Source organism: Brassica rapa, chromosome A01 (genome assembly GCF_000309985.2).
Source record: "Brassica rapa cultivar Chiifu-401-42 chromosome A01, CAAS_Brap_v3.01, whole genome shotgun sequence".
In the NCBI taxonomy this organism is placed as follows: Eukaryota; Viridiplantae; Streptophyta; class Magnoliopsida; order Brassicales; family Brassicaceae; genus Brassica; species Brassica rapa.
The window spans coordinates 10,384,760-10,406,289 of NC_024795.2; the positions used below are offsets into that span (position 1 = coordinate 10,384,760).

General features: G+C 39.1%; 5 protein-coding genes across 5 annotated transcripts; 4 read left to right on the top strand and 1 right to left on the bottom strand.

Annotated features, from left to right (window-relative positions):
- The first annotated feature begins 193 nt into the window (after positions 1-193).
- Positions 194-1,927, top strand: LOC103868349 (ras-related protein RABB1c). The gene is made up of 5 exons (XM_009146465.2): positions 194-441; positions 647-786; positions 866-948; positions 1,157-1,361; positions 1,582-1,927. The coding sequence occupies exons 1-5, from the start codon at positions 396-398 to the stop codon at positions 1,741-1,743; spliced, it is 636 nt and encodes a 211-aa protein (XP_009144713.1). The 5' UTR covers positions 194-395; the 3' UTR covers positions 1,744-1,927.
- A 3,123-nt stretch (positions 1,928-5,050) lies between these two features.
- On the top strand, positions 5,051-7,229 carry LOC103868361 (beta-amylase 3, chloroplastic). The gene is made up of 4 exons (XM_009146473.2): positions 5,051-5,700; positions 5,783-5,993; positions 6,077-6,187; positions 6,262-7,229. The coding sequence occupies exons 1-4, from the start codon at positions 5,168-5,170 to the stop codon at positions 7,054-7,056; spliced, it is 1,650 nt and encodes a 549-aa protein (XP_009144721.1). The 5' UTR covers positions 5,051-5,167; the 3' UTR covers positions 7,057-7,229.
- Positions 7,230-11,432: 4,203 nt separating this feature from the next.
- MORN lies at positions 11,433-14,209 on the bottom strand. The gene is made up of 3 exons (XM_009146958.3): positions 12,826-14,209; positions 12,154-12,412; positions 11,433-12,040 (listed from the first exon to the last, which is right to left on the bottom strand). Exons 1-3 carry the CDS (start codon positions 13,902-13,904, stop codon positions 11,870-11,872), a joined length of 1,509 nt encoding a protein of 502 aa, XP_009145206.1. The 5' UTR covers positions 13,905-14,209; the 3' UTR covers positions 11,433-11,869.
- A 2,657-nt stretch (positions 14,210-16,866) lies between these two features.
- LOC103868909 lies at positions 16,867-19,700 on the top strand. Its single transcript, XM_009146965.3, has 5 exons — positions 16,867-17,549; positions 17,759-17,857; positions 18,167-18,211; positions 18,298-18,435; positions 19,201-19,700. Exons 1-5 carry the CDS (start codon positions 17,163-17,165, stop codon positions 19,552-19,554), a joined length of 1,023 nt encoding a protein of 340 aa, XP_009145213.1. The 5' UTR covers positions 16,867-17,162; the 3' UTR covers positions 19,555-19,700.
- A 154-nt stretch (positions 19,701-19,854) lies between these two features.
- Positions 19,855-21,454, top strand: LOC103868920 (protein FIP2). Its single transcript, XM_009146975.3, has one exon. The coding sequence runs from the start codon at positions 20,028-20,030 to the stop codon at positions 21,267-21,269; it is 1,242 nt and encodes a 413-aa protein (XP_009145223.1). The 5' UTR covers positions 19,855-20,027; the 3' UTR covers positions 21,270-21,454.
- Positions 21,455-21,530: the final 76 nt, after the last annotated feature.

Sequence of the window (21,530 nt, forward strand, 5' to 3'; positions counted from 1 at the left end):
TCTACTACTTATCTTTCATGTTTTCCAATATTTTTTGTTCATTTAATATGCTCTTAGTTTATTTTATAATCGCATTTTGTTGTGTGATTGGTCTACGGAGCGTGTAGGTTTCCTATTTCACGTACTTTTATGTATTAAAAATGTATTTATCTATGTACCCCGAAGTCGAGGTTTTCTTAAAAATGTATTCATCCAATGAATTGACCCTATGGTCTGGAAACTGCATGTGGTTTTCTAAATAAATAAAATGCCACACAGTGCTATTATTTAATAAGGAAACGCTAGAAAACTTTTGACAAAACAGGTTGATTGCTTCGTTGGATTTGCTGGAAATTAACCGCCTCCATCATTTATAGAAAAAGCAAAGAGAATCTGCAGAATTCGATTTCTTCAACATGTCTTACGCTTATCTCTTCAAGTATATCATCATCGGCGATACTGGTAAACTCCTCCATCTTCGTTTCCTTTTCAATCCACTAGGAGGATTTGAGATGGAATCGAATCATTATGATCCTATATATATATATAGATGTGTGTGTTTTGTTGCTAAAAAAAACGATAGATCTGGATCTAGTTCGTTAGGAAATTGAGAGATGAAACAACCGTTTTTAGGGATGATGGATGTTGATTGATGATGATGATGCAGGAGTAGGGAAATCATGCCTTCTGCTTCAGTTCACGGACAAGAGGTTTCAGCCGGTGCATGATCTCACCATCGGTGTTGAGTTTGGGGCGAGGATGATCACCATCGACAACAAGCCCCTCAAACTCCAGATCTGGGATACCGTACTCTCTTCCTCAAGCCTTTGAATCTCGTTTTCATGAAATTATCATTGGTCTTTGATTTGTTCCCCTATTCTTGCAGGCTGGTCAAGAATCATTTAGGTCTATTACAAGGTCCTACTATAGAGGTGCTGCTGGGGCTTTGCTTGTCTACGATATCACCAGGTAAAAGCACTTGCCTTTTGTTATCAAGAATTGGCTTGATCGTGTTTCTGTGTAGTTGTAGTAGCTAGATGTTGAGGATGATCTTCTTGACACAGTGATATAGGCTGTATTTGTTGAAATTTTCCTTTTTTTTTCTGTTAGAGAACGAGAACTAGAATTGTCTGTTGCGGGTGAAGATACTGACAATATTTGTTCACACTGTTTGCAGGAGGGAGACGTTTAACCATCTAGCTAGCTGGTTAGAGGATGCAAGGCAGCATGCTAATGCTAATATGACCATTATGCTCATTGGGAATAAGTGTGATCTTGCCCACCGAAGGGCTGTCACCACTGAGGAAGGTGAGCAGTTTGCAAAGGAGCACGGTCTTATCTTCATGGAAGCCTCTGCCAAGACTGCTCAGAATGTCGAAGAGGTACACTAACATCCATGCATTCCCCCCATGTTATCGCTCGTATCCTTTCTCTAGTGTCCCGTCGTGTCCCCTCCAGTTCATATATGAGAAACAATAACGTATAATACCAGAATTAGATTCAGGCGGCGCCAGAAACCATAGCTTGTTTCACTCTTTACACCTTACACCAGTAGAAATGCTAATTCATGAATTTGATGTGTGTTTTTTGAATCATTGCTAGGCATTCATTAAGACAGCGGCAACAATATACAAAAAGATACAAGATGGTGTGTTTGATGTGTCGAATGAGTCATATGGAATAAAAGTTGGATATGGAGGAATCCCGGGGCCATCAGGTGGAAGAGATGGATCCACGTCGCAAGGAGGAGGTTGCTGCGGCTAAGATAGGGAGCGGTGTCTATAACCTCATGTTAAAAAAAAATCATCACATATGATGTAAGCAAAAAAATTATCTACGTTTTTCAATAGAACTTGTAAATCGTTTTGGGTGTTCGATTCGGTGACTGTGTTGTGGTTGATTTCAAAGACGAACTATTCATTTTATCTAAACGAATGTGTTTTGCGTATCTAAGAATGTATGATTGAGGTAGGAATGGTCAATTCGCATGACAATCAATACAGTAGTGTGGTGTTAGTTCACAGAGAAATGGTAACTGGCTGGTGTAAGTTCACAGACAGCATGTTGTCGAAAATCTTGTTTAGTATAAGTAAATTGGGTTATCTCCCAAATTGTGATAACTTTCATGTTTAGATGAGCACACTGAAGAAAGTTGAAGCAGACTTAGAACATTGTAGAAGAATCTTTACTCTTAAGTCATAATAAAATTGCGGCCGGGAAGAGTTATGATCACACATCAAACTTGATGATGTTTTTGTCTCCCTGCATAGTTACCGTAAGATTGCAACACTGTAATGTAAAAAAACAATGATATGCTTGGACAAAAGAGAATCGTAAGTATGTATTACGATATAGCACTTGAGAAAGGAGGTCAGTCTTGAGATCATCTTTCGTTTAATCCATAGAAAGGTGTTCTAAAATTGGAGATACCACACATTCGGTTCTATTGCAGCCTGATTCAGAGAGTAAGAGCTACATGCCAATGATCCAATTCTGAGTAAAACGGTGTTGTAAAATCATTGTCGAGTACTCTAGTTGGAATAAGTCCAGAGTTCGAGTTTGGCTCTCTACACACAACGTGTTTGGGCAGAGAAGAGAATCACATTCAGTTGGGTCCATGCAGTGTACTGTCAATGTCAAATGTTACCGGCCTGGCAACAACGGTTCAGCTTTACCCAATGCAGAATATTGAAAACCTCTCTTGTTGGTTCCTGAATCAAAAAAACAACTACAAAATATCTTTGCATTATTCTGTCTACATGTCGACTAGAAATATCTTCCTTGGATATCTTTTTATGGGAAACAATGTCTTGTCCTTTCTGAAAATGATTCAACATAAGAAGAATGGGAGATAAAATATCTTGTAATAATTTATATTCGAAATGATATTTGTATTTGCTTTTTGTTAAAAGAAACTCGTTTTCTCGTATTTCTGTTGGATGTTCACTTATCAGTTATCACATTACACAAAGCAGAAAAAATATCTTACAGACAATTTGACAAACTAAAAGCTTAACTGTTAAGGTTCTGCCCTCTTAAGGTCTCACAAGTTCAACTTAAAGTTAAGCCTAGATGATGATACCATTTGACCATTGTCTAAACTCCTAACCCCCAAAACCAAATCGTCGTAGGTTGTGGCGCTTTATTACAATCTCTCTTTAGATACTATATGTTTCACAAGACGCTACATACTTATACGAAGATTAGTTTAGCGTTTTGCCCTATACGAACAAACCAACCGAATCAAGTTCGTTAAGCCAATACAACAAGTCATCATCCCACGATTTACATGGTTTATAACTATAGTTTTTAATGCCAAGACAGAGAAGTCTAATCAGAACAGATAAGGACCAAGATCAAGCAGTAAAAACTAAAGATTAAAGTCAGAAACTATGTGTATAGAAGTAAGAAATAGGAAGATAAAGAATAGTGGGGAGGGTTAAGTTACGTAGGAAGAAGACTCACTAAGTCACTAACTTGCTGATGCGTGTGTGAACAAGTCCATACGCTTTGTACTTTTTCCACCATCGGTCCATAATAAAGCTCAAAAGTTTCCGTGGACATAAAAGAAAAAGGTATCAAACTTTGTTTACTTTCTCTAGAAGAAAGAAAGAAAAGATTTCAGTGAAAATGACAATAAGATTTTTCCCTTAATAAGAGATTAAAAGCCAACTCAACAATATAACAATGTCACAGTCATTATTTTCCAACAAACAATGCTTACCGTAGAGTTTTCTTTTTAATACCAAAACGAGTCACAATAGATGTCAAAAAAAAAAATAATAGAGTCGCAATAAAGCGTGTTGTCACAACATGCAAGCATATATCATTGTTACCCGAAGAAAACCGGAAACCGAACATTATATATACATTAGCACGAGATTACTCTAGTCTTTGAATTAACAGAAGGACCAATAATAGATAATGGGAATGTATGTTCAAAAATTATAACCCTCCCGGTTTTATTTACAACACATTTTTCTAGATTGGGATACGGAGAGCGTACATATTTGAGTCAGTGTCCAACGTCATACTCCCAGAACCTTGTGAATAGAAAAGCACAAGCCAAAAAAGAGAAGGTGCCAAAGCGATAAGGATCAATTTCCTACCACTCAAAAAAACTAATGGTGAGAATTAAAAACGAGAATAAAGACAACAACATTGTCCTCGATGAAGAAATAGCCAAAAGCGCAATCTATGTCACCTGAATAAAGACCAGATTGTCACTTTCAAATGAGTCAGCTAGAAAAAGATAAATATAGAGAAAGATTCCCAATATTATTTGCAGTCGGCCTGGTCTCGTTTCGAACAGAACATGTGAAACTCAAATGGATTATAAAAGATCAAAGGCACAAGTATTAAGCATTACATACACTATACTGATAAGGGCTCATTGCATCAAACTGGCGTCACTTTAAACAATTTAAATTTAGTTTACCTGCTCAACCAGGCAAGATGGCCATGAGAACAAATCTCAGTGAATGTTTTTTTTTTTTTTTGATCAAATCAGTGAATGTTTTTTGTTATAAAATATTAGATGGGGAAATGAACTGGTGCTTAGTTGGAAAACACAAATCTTACAGGAGGGAAAGTCCAAGGAGAAGAAGAAAAAAAGGCAGAGTTAACAGCCACCACAAGATATTGATTTTAATACTGAAATAAATCCTTCCTTGCACTTATCTTCTTTTTCAAACTAAAATCAAGAGACCTTTTTTTTAACACCAAAATCAAGAGACCTTAAAAAAAAACATTTTAAGCCACATGAACCATGTGTTCAAAGCTTATCTATATTATCAAGAGCAAATTTTAAGATTAGATAAATATTGCAGTATAGTGAGTAAATGAATAATTTACCAACATGAGGATAAATAAATTTAATTAGATACATTTGAATACACGGATGAATTTGAAAATCTGTAGTATGTGAAATCTACACTTTTTCATTTTGGTATGTGTGTGAACCATGTGATATGTAAAAATGGAACTAAAGCAACCTTTTTATGATATTTTCTCTCCGTTTTAGTCAAATATTGTCCTTTAAATCACAGCCAATCAGGTTTCTTTATAATATGCAAACACACAAGCATCATCTTCTCTCAAACACACAAACATATCTTTTCTCTCAAACACCAACATTTCTATTCTCTCTCTACTCATTTTTTTTAACTGAACAGAGAGAAAGAAAACAATGGAGTTAACACTAAATTCCTCAAGTTCTCTAATCAAACGTAAAGATACCAAAAGCTCAAGAAACCATGAAAGCTCCTCCAACATGTCGTTTGCCAAAATGAAGCCACCAACTTATCAATTCCAAGCAAAGAGCTCGGTTAAAGAAATGAAGTTCACTCATGAGAAGACCTTCAAGCCAGAAGGTGAAGAAGCCACTGAAAGATGGGAGAAGCTCCACGTTCTCTCCTACCCACACCCCAAGAACGACTCCAGCGTTCCTGTTTTCGTCATGTTACCGCTGGACACGGTGACAATGTCAGGGCACTTGAACAAACCAAGAGCCATGAACGCTAGTTTGATGGCTCTAAAAGGAGCTGGTGTGGAAGGTGTAATGGTTGACGCTTGGTGGGGATTGGTGGAGAAAGATGGACCTATGAAGTATAACTGGGAAGGCTATGCCGAGCTTATACAGATGGTTCAGAAGCATGGTCTCAAGCTTCAGGTTGTTATGTCTTTCCATCAATGCGGAGGAAACGTTGGAGACTCTTGCAGGTAATGAAAGGCCTATAATGAATAAGATCTTGTCTCTTTATTTCTAGCTTAGCTAATGGTTTGTCTCCTTAAAAAAATATAGTATACCCTTGCCACCATGGGTGCTGGAAGAGATCAGCAAGAACCCTGATCTTGTCTACACAGACAAATCTGGAAGAAGGAACCCTGAGTACATCTCCTTGGGATGTGATTCTGTCCCTGTCTTAAGAGGAAGAACACCTATCCAGGTCTACTCAGATTTCATGAGGAGCTTCCGTGAAAGATTCGATCATTACATAGGAGGAGTTATTGCGGTAAGCAGATCATGAATCAACTTCATATAACATATGAGAATTATACATTGACCTAATCATATTGTATCATCATGTTATTACAGGAGATTCAAGTGGGCATGGGACCTTGCGGAGAATTGAGATACCCTTCATACCCTGAAAGCAACGGAACATGGAGGTTCCCTGGAATTGGCGAGTTCCAGTGCTACGACAAGGTATGTTAAGACATGACATGATGAGAACATCCAAACACTTTGTTCTAAGATCACGATACTTCTTGATTATGCAGTATATGAGATCGTCCCTTCAAGCATATGCTGAATCAGTCGGGAAGACTAACTGGGGAACAAGTGGACCACATGACGCCGGAGAGTACAAGAACCTTCCGGAAGACACTGAGTTTTTCAGGAGAGACGGAACATGGAACAGCGAGTACGGAAAGTTCTTCATGGAGTGGTACTCAGGGAAGCTACTTGAGCACGGAGACAAGCTCCTAGCTTCAGCTAAAGGAGTCTTCCAAGGAACCGGAGCTAAGCTATCTGGAAAAGTAGCCGGTATCCACTGGCACTACAACACCAGGTCACACGCCGCTGAGCTAACCGCTGGATACTACAACACAAGAAACCACGACGGGTATCTACCAATAGCTAAGATGTTCAACAAACACGGCGTTGTCCTAAACTTCACCTGCATGGAGATGAAGGACGGTGAACAACCGGAGCACGCGAACTGCTCGCCGGAAGGTCTGGTTAAGCAAGTGCAGAGCGCGACGAGGCAGGCTGGAACAGACCTAGCGGGGGAGAATGCGTTAGAGAGATACGACTCGAGCGCGTTCGGACAGGTGGTTGCAACGAATAGGTCGGATACGGGAAACGGGTTGACAGCGTTTACGTACCTGAGAATGAACAAGAGGTTGTTTGAGGGTCAAAATTGGCAGCAGTTGGTGGAGTTTGTGAAGAAGATGAAGGAAGGTGGTGGTGATGGGAGGAGGAGACAATTATCTGAGGAAGACACTACAGGAAGTGACCTTTATGTTGGGTTTGTCAGAAAAAGCAGGAAGGTTGAAGAAGCTTCTTTAGTGTAAAATTTCCACTCCACATAGGTACACATATAGTGTGATATGAATAATAAATAACAAAGCAGCATACTGTTTAAATCTTTTAGAATGTGCAGAAAGAAAAGATGATGTATACTTATGCTATAAAATTTTCATCTTCAAACTCTCGTCTCATTATAATATGCTATTTTTCTCTCTTACAATCCTCCTCTTTTCCCGATCCTCGATCAATATGCATTTCTTGTGAACTGAATTGTCTGGTAAATTTTTCATATGAGAACACATCATTGTTTGTACAACAATTGCTCATCAGAGCAAAGCGCAAGAAATTATTACCAACATCCTGGAAATCGTAATCGACAACAATTGAAATTGAAACAAAGAGCTTTTCAAAACAATTGGATTACCTAGCTATATGTACCTGAAGAAGTTGAAACAACATCATATTATTATATCCTTTCCATAACCTAGTTTTCCGCCACTATAAATACATCTACTAACACACTCGTTATTCTTCTTTTTCTATCCTTTTCATACCACAACAAAAATGGGCGGTGCATTCAGTTTCCTTGGAAACAAACGCACTCGATTCTCATTTGCCGATAGGGAATGGCCAGAGAATTTCCCAACTATATGTAAGTCTGCATTTTTTTCATTACACATTTTTTTGTTTTTACATTCATATAAATACATCTACTAATAAAAATTATGGGGTATGTTTCTTAATTATGTTTTAATTTTGAGGACTGTTTTTACAATTACCTGCTTGTATTCTCAATTTGATGCAATGTTTTTTTCAGTGTGCTTATCCAATTTGTGAAATGTGACTGCTCTTCTCTTCTTTGAACGCTCTTTTCACCAGTTATTTACATCTATGATGTTTTCATATTAATTTTGAAGTATAAAATCTATTGTTGTTATCCGTAGGTACATATATAGTGTGGTATGAATAATAAACAATAGAGAGTGAGAACAAAGCAGTATAGTGTTAAAGCTTTAGAATTTTCAGAAAGAGAAGATGATGTACAACATTTTATATGACTATGTATGCTATGAAATTTTCATCTTCGAACTCTCTCATCTCATTATAATATGCAAATTTTTTTCTTACAATCCTCTTCTTATCCCGATCCTCGATCAATATGCATTTCTTATGAATTGAATTGTTTGCTAAATTTTTCATATGAGAACACATCATGGCTTATACAACAATTGCTTCTCGGAACAAAGTGCAAGAAATTATTATCAACATTATGGAAATTGTAAGTGGCAACAATCGAAATCGAAACAAAGAGCTTCCATCTTCGAATCAATTGGAGTACCTAACTAATGAATGGGGGAGGAGGAGAAGAAGAATCGGCGACGGAGTTCTTCGATCAAACCGCCAAGCTCTTTTCTCGACGGAATGGAAAGAGGAGAAACGAGAAATGGATAATACGGAGCTAGTGATAAATGCAGAAGACGATGGAGAATAAGCCGTAGATTGCCGCCATTTGGATTTCTGCATCTCTTTTATGGTAATTTTTCGGTCATTTCTCCTTAGAATTAATTGCAGGAGAAAATCATATGATGGGCATGTGCCAATATTTGAGAACAGTCCCCATTTTAAACTTCATGCGTTAAATCAAAAATAAAATGTACACTTTTTTTAATTAGAAATTGCAAATTCATCCTTCACTGCTCCATTATTACTAATTCTCTCCAAGTTCTCTCTCTCACTAAATCAAAAGTAACTAACTAACGATGCTGTCATCTGAAGGTTTCTCCTTAACAGTTTCAGATTTTCTTTTTGGCTCTCTTTTTCGTTTGTTCATGATGTTACGTTATGTTGTAATCCTAAAACCCCTGGTTCGATAATATTCCTAGCCTAATAATGTATGGACTGACAAGTGCGAAATCGTCTTGGTTTCTTTTCTTGCTCTAGCCTAGATTTTTGCTGGGAAAGAGGCTGGTGGTTTGGAGGAGGAGAATTTAAACATTGGGTTCAAGGAATCTGTTCTTGAGGGTTATCATTTTGGTTTTGACAGATGTGTTTCGAGGTAACTTCAGCTGCCCACTGTTGCTTGCCAAGTATGTAAGTATGGATGATGAAACTTAATTGTTTGTTTGACCTAGGCATGTCAGTTGGGTTGGCCTGCACCCAAATGGGTGTGCCCAATTGGGCATTTATTTTACTGGGCTCAAAACACCCATACGCATATTTAGCCCACACCCAATAACACCCAAACCCAACTTCACCCAACACCCAGCTGGACAACCCAAGCCCGCCCATTTATAAGCAAATCTGTATAAATTCAATATAAGTTCAATTTTAATGTCTTTGAAATTTTTTGAATACAAATGTGATGTAAAATAAATTCAATAGACTTCAGTTTTTCATAACTCTATGTTTTATGTAAAAAAAATTATAACTCTCTGTTTTATGTTTAAAAAAAAATTATAACTCGAGCAGTAAACACATCATATATTCTCGCTCTACAGAATCAATAGCTGAAGTACAAAAAGATGTAAAAACAAAAGTAACACCAAACAGATAACCCTCATGTCCTGAAGCAATTAATAGAACCTTCAGTGCCACCATATCTCATTTGAATACAATAAAAAAACGACCAGTCATTGGAATCATACCTCAATTCAAGTCTATAGACTCTCCACTCTCTTCTTCTTTCTCCTTCTCTTTATCCTCTTCTTCTTTCTCCTCTTCTGTCTTCTCAACAGACTCATCACCTACCAAAAATGAGAAAGGAGCAGTTATCATGGTTGAATAAGTCTGAAGAGAAAGGATCAATCAAAGAGAAATAATATTAGCAAACTGTGTTTCTGAATCCAAACAATCTAAACAATTGCTCAGTTAAGAGAATAAAACTAACGTATGAAAGTTTACAAGTACTCAGTTATGACTATAAGATAGAAACTCAGAGAGACCTCATGAGTATACATCAGCAACTCAGAATGAAGCTAAACCCACAACAAAACTTAAAACGATACATTTGAAGTAACTCAGGAAACCCAAGTAAGCAAGCACATTACCATAAACATCATAAACAAAACGAGATTCATCACAAAACTCACAACAGAGAATCATGAAACGAGATTCATCATCACCATCATCACACAACCAAAACTCAAAGTTATAGAAACATAAGACCAAAGCTAAAACTCGAGAATCTTACCTGAAATTGCGAGAAGAAGAAGTCACACGCCAGAGAAGATGAATCCAGAAGAAGAGATCGCAAAATTTATCTCAAAATTGTAAGATGTTACGACGGCAACGTTGAAAGGGATTTCCCTTTTTCAATAAAAAAAAAAAGAAAAAAAAATATGTATTGGGCTAACCCAATGTTTAACTGGGCTGAACCAAATTGTCCATGGGCAAACTGGGTTTTTAGCCCAACTGGACCAAGAAGTATTAGGGCTTAACCATAACCCGCCCAAAACAGTTTGGGCTGGGCTACACCCATGGGCACCCAACCAGTTGACAGCCCTAGTTTGAACCTTTCCAAGTACGCTGGCCTTACTCCCTGAGGAGCTAAAAGAGAATCTGATTGATGAAGAGGAAGCAAGAGACAAGTTTCAGAAACTACATAATTCATTGCATGCTCTCTCAACAGATAACGCAATCAAGTTGCTCTATGAAGTAAAGGAAGGGGAGTTGGAGAAAAGGGGCGTGGCTCTGTCTTGGGGACCTTAATTTGTTTCTGAGCTAACTTCTTTTTTGTAACACCTCCTAAGATTGAACTTGAAGTGAGCTGCAAGGATTTGCGGAAAAGTTAAGGATGCTTGTGATTTGCTTTCTTCTGTTGTTCGTCCAGTCTTACTTGTAGTTGAACCTCGTCATTGACAATATACTGTCAGTTCATTGTACATTATATCTTGTTGGGTTCTGTCAAGTTGATCCATATCTGGATTTTCATGTCATTTTCTATTTTGAAAGAAATGTACTAGGAAGAGGTGTTGTTTTCACACGTTGGACAAATGTTTTGTTGCTTCTTCTCTTACATGGGTTACAAAGATCTTTTGTTACACTCAGGAATTGACCTTTATGTGGGTTTTGTGACAAAACTTTTGTCAGAAGTAAGATCAGTGATAAGGTTGAGGAGGCTTCTCTAGTGTAGATTCTCACCCACATAGGTACATTATACAGTGTGGTAATGGATAATAAAGAATAAAGATATCTCAAACAGTATGCATTTTTTTTTTGTCTCTTACAATGTTATATCAATCAATCAATCTGGGTTTCTTGTGTATACATAAAAAAAAAACAGAATTTGGTAAAAGTTTAATACTTTCAAGGATAAGTTTATATAATGTCAGTTTTGTACAGGATCAATTCATATCTATAATAACTGTCAGATTTCTATATTATCTTTGTTGGGGGTTTGTGAAGTTGATTCAAATCTGGATTTCTCATGTCATTTTTTCTATTAAAAGCAATCTTAGTGGGAAGAGATGTTATTTTCACACGTTTTTGTAACAAGAAGACAATGTTTTGTTGCTTCTCTTACATTGGGTTACAACGATCTATTGTTAACACACATTGCTTACTCTTCAACAACCTCTATGTACAGTTTATAAAACCAGCCTTGCTTATAAAAACAAGTCTAAAAGAAGTGGGAGGAAACCTGTATAGCCTTGCTCCGTAGCCCAGATCTATTATTTATTTACTTATGAGATCTCGACATTGGTTCCAAGTGGTTCGTTTACCTTCACAAAAATCTCAACGTAGATGCAAATTTTTGAGTCTCTTCTCTAGACGTCTTTCTATCTCGTGTCATCCAAGAAGTTCGAGGTGAGATTCATGGTTGCTGACTATGTCAAAAGCTTTTGCCACAGTAACTACTCACAAGGGATCATCGCCGCCGCCACTACTGTAATATGTTTGGGTTTGAACAGCCTTTGTAGCAGCAACTCTAGCAGCATTAGCTGCTCGGTTTGCGACCATCACTGCTCTGTTTACTCTCTCTTCCACTTTCACAACTTCACGTGCTTTCTCTGCTGCTTTCCTTGCTTGCTGTAAACAGAAGAGAGAAAAGAGATAAGGGTTAAAACTCATAAGCGTGATCCATTTACTGGATACATTGTGAAAATACAAATTTCTTCAAGATAAAGATTAATAGGCTCTACCTGGACAGTGTCTAGAACCTTGGAGTGACTGATGGAAAACGATGAATCGGGACGGGTTGTCTGCTCGGTAGGACAGCTGAGAACACCGTTTTCCCAATGCCCAGCCTGTGTCTCACCGTTCCTGAATGTGTACATACCAAGCCCTTGCCTTCTCCCTTCATGCCACGCTCCTTCATACCGATGTCCGTTTCCAAATAGATACACTCCAAAACCATGCATCCTGTCTGCAAAGTACTCTCCAGCATATGTATCGCCATTTCTGCAATAGGGACATACATGGCTTTCAAGTCAGATGGGTAATCACTAAAGAAGGGAAGATGATGCAATTGCTTTACGATCAACGCTCAAGTCAGCAACAAAAAAGGTGAGGGACGCCTAACAATCCATCATCAAGAACTCATGATAGAACGTCCCCACTAGCAACATAGACATGGACCTACTACAGCCTAACCGTAACGACAAAGTCGAGACAGAACCAAAACTTTTCAGAAACCATAGTTATTTACCAAAACCATTAGACATCAATAACATGTGGCCTTAAAGTTCATCCTTATACCCAAAAGCTCAACCATTTCTACAAACTTAAATGACTCTATAGTGTTCGAGCCAATAAGACAAGACAATGCACATAGCTAACAAACAAACCAACTTAAAAACTGATGATTATCTCACCTGAAATGGTAGTGACCAAGACCATGTTTAACACCCCATTTGAACTCTCCAACAAATCTGCTACCATCCTCAGAGGTATACACACCACATCCATGGCTCTGTCCATTAGACCACTCACCAGCATACACATCCCCCGTATAAAACCTATAGATTCCAGTTCCATGTCTCATCCCTTGCCTGTATTGACCTCTGTACCTACTTCCTTTAGCCCACGTCTCAACTCCAAAGCCATCATACTTCCCATCAACCCAATCTCCTTCGTACTTACCCTTCATCGAATAGTAATAAACTCCACTCCCTGAACACTTCCCCCTAAGAAACTCTCCCTCGTACACATCCCCAGAGCTGTACTTCTGAACCCAAGAGCCGGAGTTAGTCTTCTTCTCCGTAACAGGCTTTGACCCGATTGACCAAACAACCTGTTTCGTCCTCTCTTGAGAGGAGGAAGAGGAAGAGGAGGAGGATCTTGTGGGGCTGAGGGAGAGCAAGCGAGCGATGAAGAGACGAATCGAGGGTAAGTGAGGGAGAGCGAACTTGAGAGAGATCGAGAGGATGAACGAGAAAGCGATGATGGAGAAGACGAAGAGGAGGACGACTCGGACACTGATTAACAGGAAGAAGATGTAGAGAGGAGGAACGGAGAGAAGAAGCAGGAAACGGAGGTGGAAACATATCAAACGAACTCGGATGACTTGACGGAGCAGCTTCTGATTCGACGGAAGAGACGATGAGAGAAACGACAAAAGACCCAAGCTTCCACGGTCGCTTCCTCCTCCTCCGCGGCGGAAATCGTTAAACGGATGAGAGGATTGAGCCGCCGCCGCTGCAGGCCTCTTTTGCGGAGGCGATGAATCTGGGATTTCGACGGTGAGATGGCTCTGGGCTTGCGATTGGTTATAAGGGTTTGCTCCAATGGCGCTTCGGTACGTGGGTTTCTCTGGGGTTAGCGTTTCGGGTACTTGAAGGGGGCGATGATGCTTAATCTTTGGTTTCGGATCCAAATCGGAGGAAGGTGGATAACTGGCGGCTTCTTTTCCGATGAACCGCCGTTCTGCTACAGTTGAATTCTTTAGATGCATTTACATACAGAGTCTGGAAGGAAGAAGGGTGGAATCGAGATTAGGGTTCTTAAGAAATTAGGGTTTCTGTGATCAGAAAGACGCGAAATGATGATGATGATGATGATGATGATGATGAAGAGGAGGGGATCTCTGTTTTGAAGCTAAGGTAAAGAGAGGGTTGGTTAAATAAGTCCCTCGCGTTTCGGTTTATTTACATCTTTGCCATTCGTCCCCACTTGATAATTAAGTTTTGTTTTTTATGTGATTTGTTAAATCCTTCACCTCACTAATCATAGAGTATTATTCTGATAAGATACCAGATGACTCCCCTTTTTTTAGTGTGATAAATTAAATGCTTAGAGATTCAATGCTCAAACATTTATGCCGTGCATAAAAGTTTAGGATTCAGGTTGGTGAATTAATTCTCTCCTATTTAAGACTATTTTAGGTCATTAATATGTCAATAACTTGTAAAAGTGGCAAGAGAATTTATCTAGATGCTTTTGTTGAATTGTGACTAATACAAGGAATTTGACTTGTGCAGTCTGCTTCTACGTGGCTGCCATGACAAACATCACAATTTTCATGTTTTTAATTACACAGTTATACTACTTATATTGTTAATCAAACATAACACATCAAACCTATTATTAACATGATGTTAAAAAAACTTAATAATATATGTAGAATAATAGAAGACTGGCGATTTCGCATATTTTGACTAGTAATTAATAGAATTGTATTTCTATTCAACCATTCTAATAAAGACCTTAATTAATGAAATATAATATTGTCATCTTGCCGCCCAAGCATAGATAGCAAGGTGATATTTGGATTTGTGAAAAGCCTGAAAGGTAAACTGACTTTTTAGTTTATATCCCTGATAAGAACAAAATCTGCATATATATTAAAAGTTAAGAAGTAGAACCATATGTGTCATCAGATAGTTATGTTATATGTTTTGTATGGATTAAAGACATTAAGATAAGTCCAAGTAAGGTCATAAAGGCAACTTCCGAATTAATAATCTTATTATAAAAATAACAAAGGCCTTAAACATTACTCCTACAATTTAACAATGAAATTGAAAAACTTTACTCATAGACTGGTACCTAAACAAGAAAAAGTCCAACGACGATTTTTAATGGATTAAGATGGGATTTCAACTCCCTATATTTATAATCATACATCATATTTATAAATAATAGACCTTAATTAATAATAAACTCTAAAGTATGAATTCAACAGTTAAAGGATCTGAATTGGTATGGTAATACAAAAATCGCAATTAACAAATAGAGTTTTGAAATAAGAGAAACGGTCATCAATTCAATCAGGAATATATTAACCGTGTCATGACTCTTGACTTAATTAGATTCATGATCACAGATCGGCCGTTTAATTTGATAACTCTTTTTCTTCTAGTTTAAGTAAAGGAAGATTAGCATAAGGGGTAGTACTGTAAATAACAAGATGATAAGAGGAAAGATGTGTCACCTGATGGTTTGAGATGGTAATCTATAGCCACGTGTCACCAATAAAGCGGCTATCTACAAATGCCTTGAGACGATAGAAACGACACCGTTCAAAACCGATCCAATGAGTGGAGGGATAAGTTTAGGCAACTTGACTTTCTAAATATTTATATTCTCATATCATCCAAAAGTGCATGTCTTTATTCTTTTTTTCTATGGGCTCCCAAACGCATCTTTCCAATGTAGATAGTTAATTGTTATCTACATTCAGACAGAGCCTTGCAAAATAAAAATAAAATCTTGAAGTTGTAATGATGGAAAGGAACAAAGCTAAACGACGAGATAAGGTTAATAAATGTGGTTAATATAAAATTCAGAACGAACAATTGCAAGTACAACGTAACCTAATAATAAGTTAATGTGTTGAATTATCAAGTGACTGATTATATGTATATAGCATATTAAAATGATCATAATAGTTCCAAATCAATATCTGACTCAATAAAACTTGATTAGAAAAATTGTGTGTTTGTTTTCAACGGGTTGTCTCTATAATACGTTTTCAATGCACAAAAAAAAAGAACAATTTGTTTTTGTTTTTGCTTTTGGGCCTTAATCCAACCAAACTATCCGCACATAAATAGATGGAGCAGATTCACATTGAAGAAAAATGGAAGTTTCGTTCCTCGCCTTGATTAACCTGACCAGATAGCGAATCATAAGCCTGACCTGAAGTTGCTGCAAAACAATTTGGTTGTGTTGGGATTCATCAGTGGTTACGTCAGAGAATCCGTCATGAATTGAGTCATGATTTGATGATGAAAATCAAACAAGATTGAGTAATTTAAACCAAGACAAGAACGTCATATTAGGAAAATAAAATATTATTTTTATGGAGATATGAAAGTCGACAGGATCCTGAAAATATTACTTTCATGGAGATATATAAGTTGCAAGTATTTTGGAATATTTCCTAATAGGTTTATGAAAAGGGACTAATGCCCTAATCCGACTAAGTTAACCTAATAGACTCCTACTATATAAGATGAGCTCGTGTGTACTTTTTCTCCTTTGTCCAAGAAAAGATCTAACTTGGTTTGTGAGCTTTGGTTGTGAGAAAATAAGAGGTTGTATATTCTTTGTACTTGAGATTATAGTGGATTACCTCTTGCCAGACCCCAGTGAATGTAAATCATTCTAGGTGAACTACTAGATAAACAATTTCTTGTGTCCATTTTCTATCTTTTCCGCATTCTTCTTCCTATCTCTATTATTCTACAAACTCAACTTTTTTACTTACTTCGTCGAGTTCGTCAGAGAGTGTATCAGCGAGTTTGTGTGTTTGATTCTGGTTCTCGAGTCAAACAGCTTCGTCGTTGTGGTTCAAGAGGTTATGTGTCTTGTTGTTGAAGCATATGCAACCTGAAATGGACGTTTTATCGGATCTCGTATGCGGCCCAAATCATAAAGAGCAACGTATATAGTGTCGTGGATTACAAAATACTGCAGCATTTTGTGATAGAACTCTCTCATCAAGTCATCAACCTATAGTTTATTCCCCAAAACGGCAGCGTTTTGTTGTCACCTCAATATAAACGCCGAACCAGGAAACTTCCTAAAGAGGACAAAGCATCAGATCACAATTCGCGCGAGTTGACTCACTAAACCATCTCTTCTCTCTCTTCAATATTATTCATAGATTCCTTTCGTTATTTCAATTTCACATGAAACTTCACTTGTCTATTCTTTTGGCTTTCGTATATTCTTCACACGTGTCAACTAATCATCGGAGTTTCCGGCGATGCCCCGTCGATTAAACGACAGCGTTCGTGGTCGTTTCACCTCCACCGCTCTCCTCTTCATCGGTCTGATCTCTTGTCTTACCGTCTACGCCGTCTTCTTTAATATTCTCCGTCCCCGTCCCCAAGATCACACACTCGATTCGGCCGTCCGGTTCACGGACTCGCGAGATCATGCCCGTGTAGACGGCGGCGGGTGTTGCCGTGGAGTGGCTAATCTGGAGCTGTGGGGACCGGCGGTGAAGTGGGGGACGGATTTCAAGTTTGAGTCGCCGGGTGAATGTTGCAAGGCGTGTAAAGCTATGTGCAGCGGTAACGACGGGCCTTGCTTGTGCGATACGTGGGTGTTCTGTGGAAACAAAGAGGCTTGCGGGCCCAAGTTTGGAGAGGTGAGGCTTATCTCTTGTGATCGAAGAATCGAATTGTGACGACGTTTATTGATTTGATTAACTGTCCTTGGATCTTGCCGCCTAAGTGTTCGACAAAATGCTTGTATTACCAAAAAAAGAAAAGAAACTCGGTGATGCGCAAAAGACACTTGCTATCGATTCAAGTTAACGTGAAGGTTTTCTATGTGTTTTGTTTCTTCTCTGCGCAGTGTTGGTTGAAGAAGCAGAAAGATGTCTTGGTGCCTGATCGACAGGAAGGTGGGCAGAAATTTATGTGGACTTCTGGGCTTATCTTCGGACAAGGCCAGGTAGTCTCCGTTGATCGCAAAGTTGATGCAACAATGAGTTTCATTAGGTTTACTACTTCACGAAGTTACTTAAATTGTGCTCTCAGTTTCCTAAAAACATCTACTTACTCAGCCTGTTTTGTTTGGTTTTGTCTACCTGAATGGATGATAATAACTGTGCTCTGTTCCTCAAGATTCATAAGATTATACATTCAATTTGTTCTGAGTTTCCTTCTAATCTGTGATGATAACTCCTCTGCTTTCCTTCGTATCATGACAACAAAAATAGTGTTTGGGATAATACTGATTAAACTGTCTTGCTTCTGTTAGGGCATTGTTGGTTTTGAGACTGACCACGGTGTACTTCATGTCAAAGTGAGTGTATCTTAGTTTCTTTGTCTTTTTTGTACTCCCGAAGGGTAAGTTCCAGATATGACGTGGATGCTTAACTTTTTTTGCAGCTTCACCCTGAGTGCGCTCCTCACTCAGTGTACTACATTCTTAGTTTGTTAACTCAACGCCACTGCGCAGGCTGCCAGTTTCATCGGGCAGAGAACCGGGGATCATATTGGGACTCAGAAGGCTATCATATAAACAATGTAAGATACCTTTCACAGATTTGCCTTTTAAGTATCAGATGGCTTGCCAGTATAGAATCTATACTATAGATCATAGCAGCTAAGCCATTTTCTCATAGTATACATATTGATTCTGGTGTTATGATCTCAATTTAATAAACTCTCTGATATTTGATTCATCTATTTTACCTTTTATTATAAAACATTCGTTTTTCTGTATCGAAATTCAGATGTGTGATAGACTTTTAGCCATCTGATTATACGTTTTATCAGCTAATATCTCTTTGATATCAAACATCACGCGTGTGAATCAATAGCGACTGACTGCTGGTTTAAACCCACATTATAGTTCTATGCTGGCTCTGGTTTCAGAATGTATCGAGTATGCTTGTTGCTGTTTCTACCAATTTAATTTCCTTTGAATTGCTTGTTCGTTTCGCGTGTATAATGCCAGACACAACAGATTTTAACTGGCCCATAAACCGTGACTGGTTTGATCGCATAGTAACAACTGTGATCCATGTGTTATGCCTATGATTTCTATCAATTTGATACTCTTGAGCCTTTTGGTTCATCTGATTGCACATCTTTCTTCTTATAGAATGTGCATCTTCTAAAAGATTCTACACTGTAGAGTTTAATTGCTTTTATCAACTACCCTTTTTGTTGCTTCGACCGGTTCATTTTTCGTTTTAGTTTGTTGATACCAGCACACTTTTTATTCTGTAAATGAACATATATTATGCTTGTTATGAAAAGTCTCATCCTTTCTCCACGTTCCTGCAGGCTCCCTACGGTCCACCATACGCCATGATTCAAGGCATACTCCAGCCCGAGGGAAACATCTTCACGCCAGTCCCAACCGAGCACTGCCCAACCATAACCCGTGGCTCTGTTGCATGGGTCGGATCAGGACCAGAATTCTTCATCAGTCTAGCAAACCACCACGAATGGAAGCAATCTTACACTGTATTCGGATCTGTTTTACCAGAAGACATGGACGTTGCTGAGAGGATTGCAGGTTTACCAACAATAGCCGATGTCTGGAACAGCGTTAATGTCTCTGTCCTGGAGAAACCGGTGTCGTTAACTGTACGGAGAATGAAGTCGGGCCAAGAACAAGCAGAGCCCGGTTCGTGAAGAACAGTCGAGAACTCAGCTCAGAATAGTATTGTTTTAACCTTTTTTTTTTTCTCATTGTGCATAAAATAGTGATGCTACGTAAAACGTAAACAAGCCTGGGAATATTTTTGCATTTAAATGGAAGTTTATGGTTAATACTAATATTTCCAAATTTTCCAAATTCGTAAACATTAAACCGGAGGCAAACCAATACAAACTGAATAGATTAAAAAAATACCAAATAATTTGAAACAAAACCGTTGGTTTATTTATGCTTAACCGGTAAATAGGGTTTGTTAAACGTATGCGGCGGAGGTGGAGAAGGTGCGTCGGGTGCGCACACGTCACCCACTCCACGGCGCACTTTAGTACAACTCTTTAACCGGCCACCTCCTCTCCTAACTTTTCTAACCTACGCCTCTCCTCCGCCTCTTTATTATCCCTAACCCACCGCTCTCTCCCCTATCCCTAATTTCTTCTTCTCCGCCGCCATGTCAACCCCCGATGGATCTCCCGTCGCCATGGCCGTCGATCCTTCCACCGCCGTCACCGTCGCGTCCACCACGACCAGGAGAGTCCCGCCTCCGTGCTGGAACGACGAGGAGACTGCTGCCCTCGTCAACGCCTACAAAGACAAGTGGTTCGCCCTCCGCCGCGGGAACCTCCGCGCGGCTGATTGGGACGACGTCGCCGCCGCTGTCTCCTCGCTGCATACCCTCGGAGGTCCGGCGAAATCAGCGATCCAATGCCGACACAAGATCGAGAAGCTTCGGAAACGTTACCGCGGCGAGAAGCAGAGGTCTCTGAACCGGCCAGGCAAGTTCTCTTCCTCTTGGGATCTGTTCCCTATATTGGATGCGATGGAGTTCGCGCCGGTGACTCCAACCGCCGTGGAACCGTACGATCCGGATCTGGATAACGACGATGAGAGTAACGGTTTAGATGGATTTAGGGTTAGGTCGAAGAGGTCTGGGAAATTCGATTCGCCTCGAGATGGGTTTGGGGTTAGATCTAGGTCAAAGAGTCAGATGAAGATGTACGGCGGTTTCGATTCAGATCACGACTCAGGAGGTGGGTTTGGGTTGAAGAGGAGGTACAATGGTAACCCTAAGGTTAGTGGTGACTTCGATGCTGATTCTGATGAAGAGATTGTGTTAGTGCCTAAGGCAACTAGGCTTAAGGGCTCTCATGGGAAGCCTTCTTCAGGTGAGTTTGGTGGTGGGTTTCCGTTGAAGTCCTTTGGTGATCGGAGTTTCGCTTCTCATGGGTTTAAAGCCAAGAACTTTAGTAAGCCTGAAGCCAATTTCTCTCCGGAGATGGATTATGATGATGAGTTTGATGAAGGGTTCAACCCGAGGATTCAACACTCTAGGAGCTCGTCGCGAGCCAATGGTTATGGAAGAAAGGACGGGAGTTATCCCCGGAGCAACAACACGGGTGTGTCTAATGGTTATGGGTCGTCGTCTAGGTTCAAGCACGAGCAGATGAATGCAGCAGATGTTGAGTCTGACCCGATTGATGAAGTTGTGTCTTCGGTGAAGATGTTGACAGAGATGTTCGTGAGAGTGGAGAATTCGAAGATGGAGATGATGAGGGAGATGGAGAAGACGAGGATGGAGATGGAGCTGAAGCATTGCCAGATGATGCTTGAGTCGCAGCAGCAGATCATAGGCGCGTTTGCTGAAGCATTGAGTGAGAAAAAGAGCACGAACGCAAGGAGGCCTGGTTCGTAGTTTCGAACTGTGTGTTCATATGGTATTAATAATATGATCAAATCGCTTTTGAGTGTAGTAGTACCAAGTGTCCTCTTCCAGTTACTAGGAACAGAAACTGCAGTTAAGTTTGATGGTGTAATGACACTTTTGAGGTTTTCATTGTTGGCATTTTTGATAATTCAGATAGTAAGATAATTGAGTAATACAAATCTAGCAGAAGTATAGAAACTCGTTTTACACAAGGCTAAATAGCACTGCACCAAACAGACATGTAACATA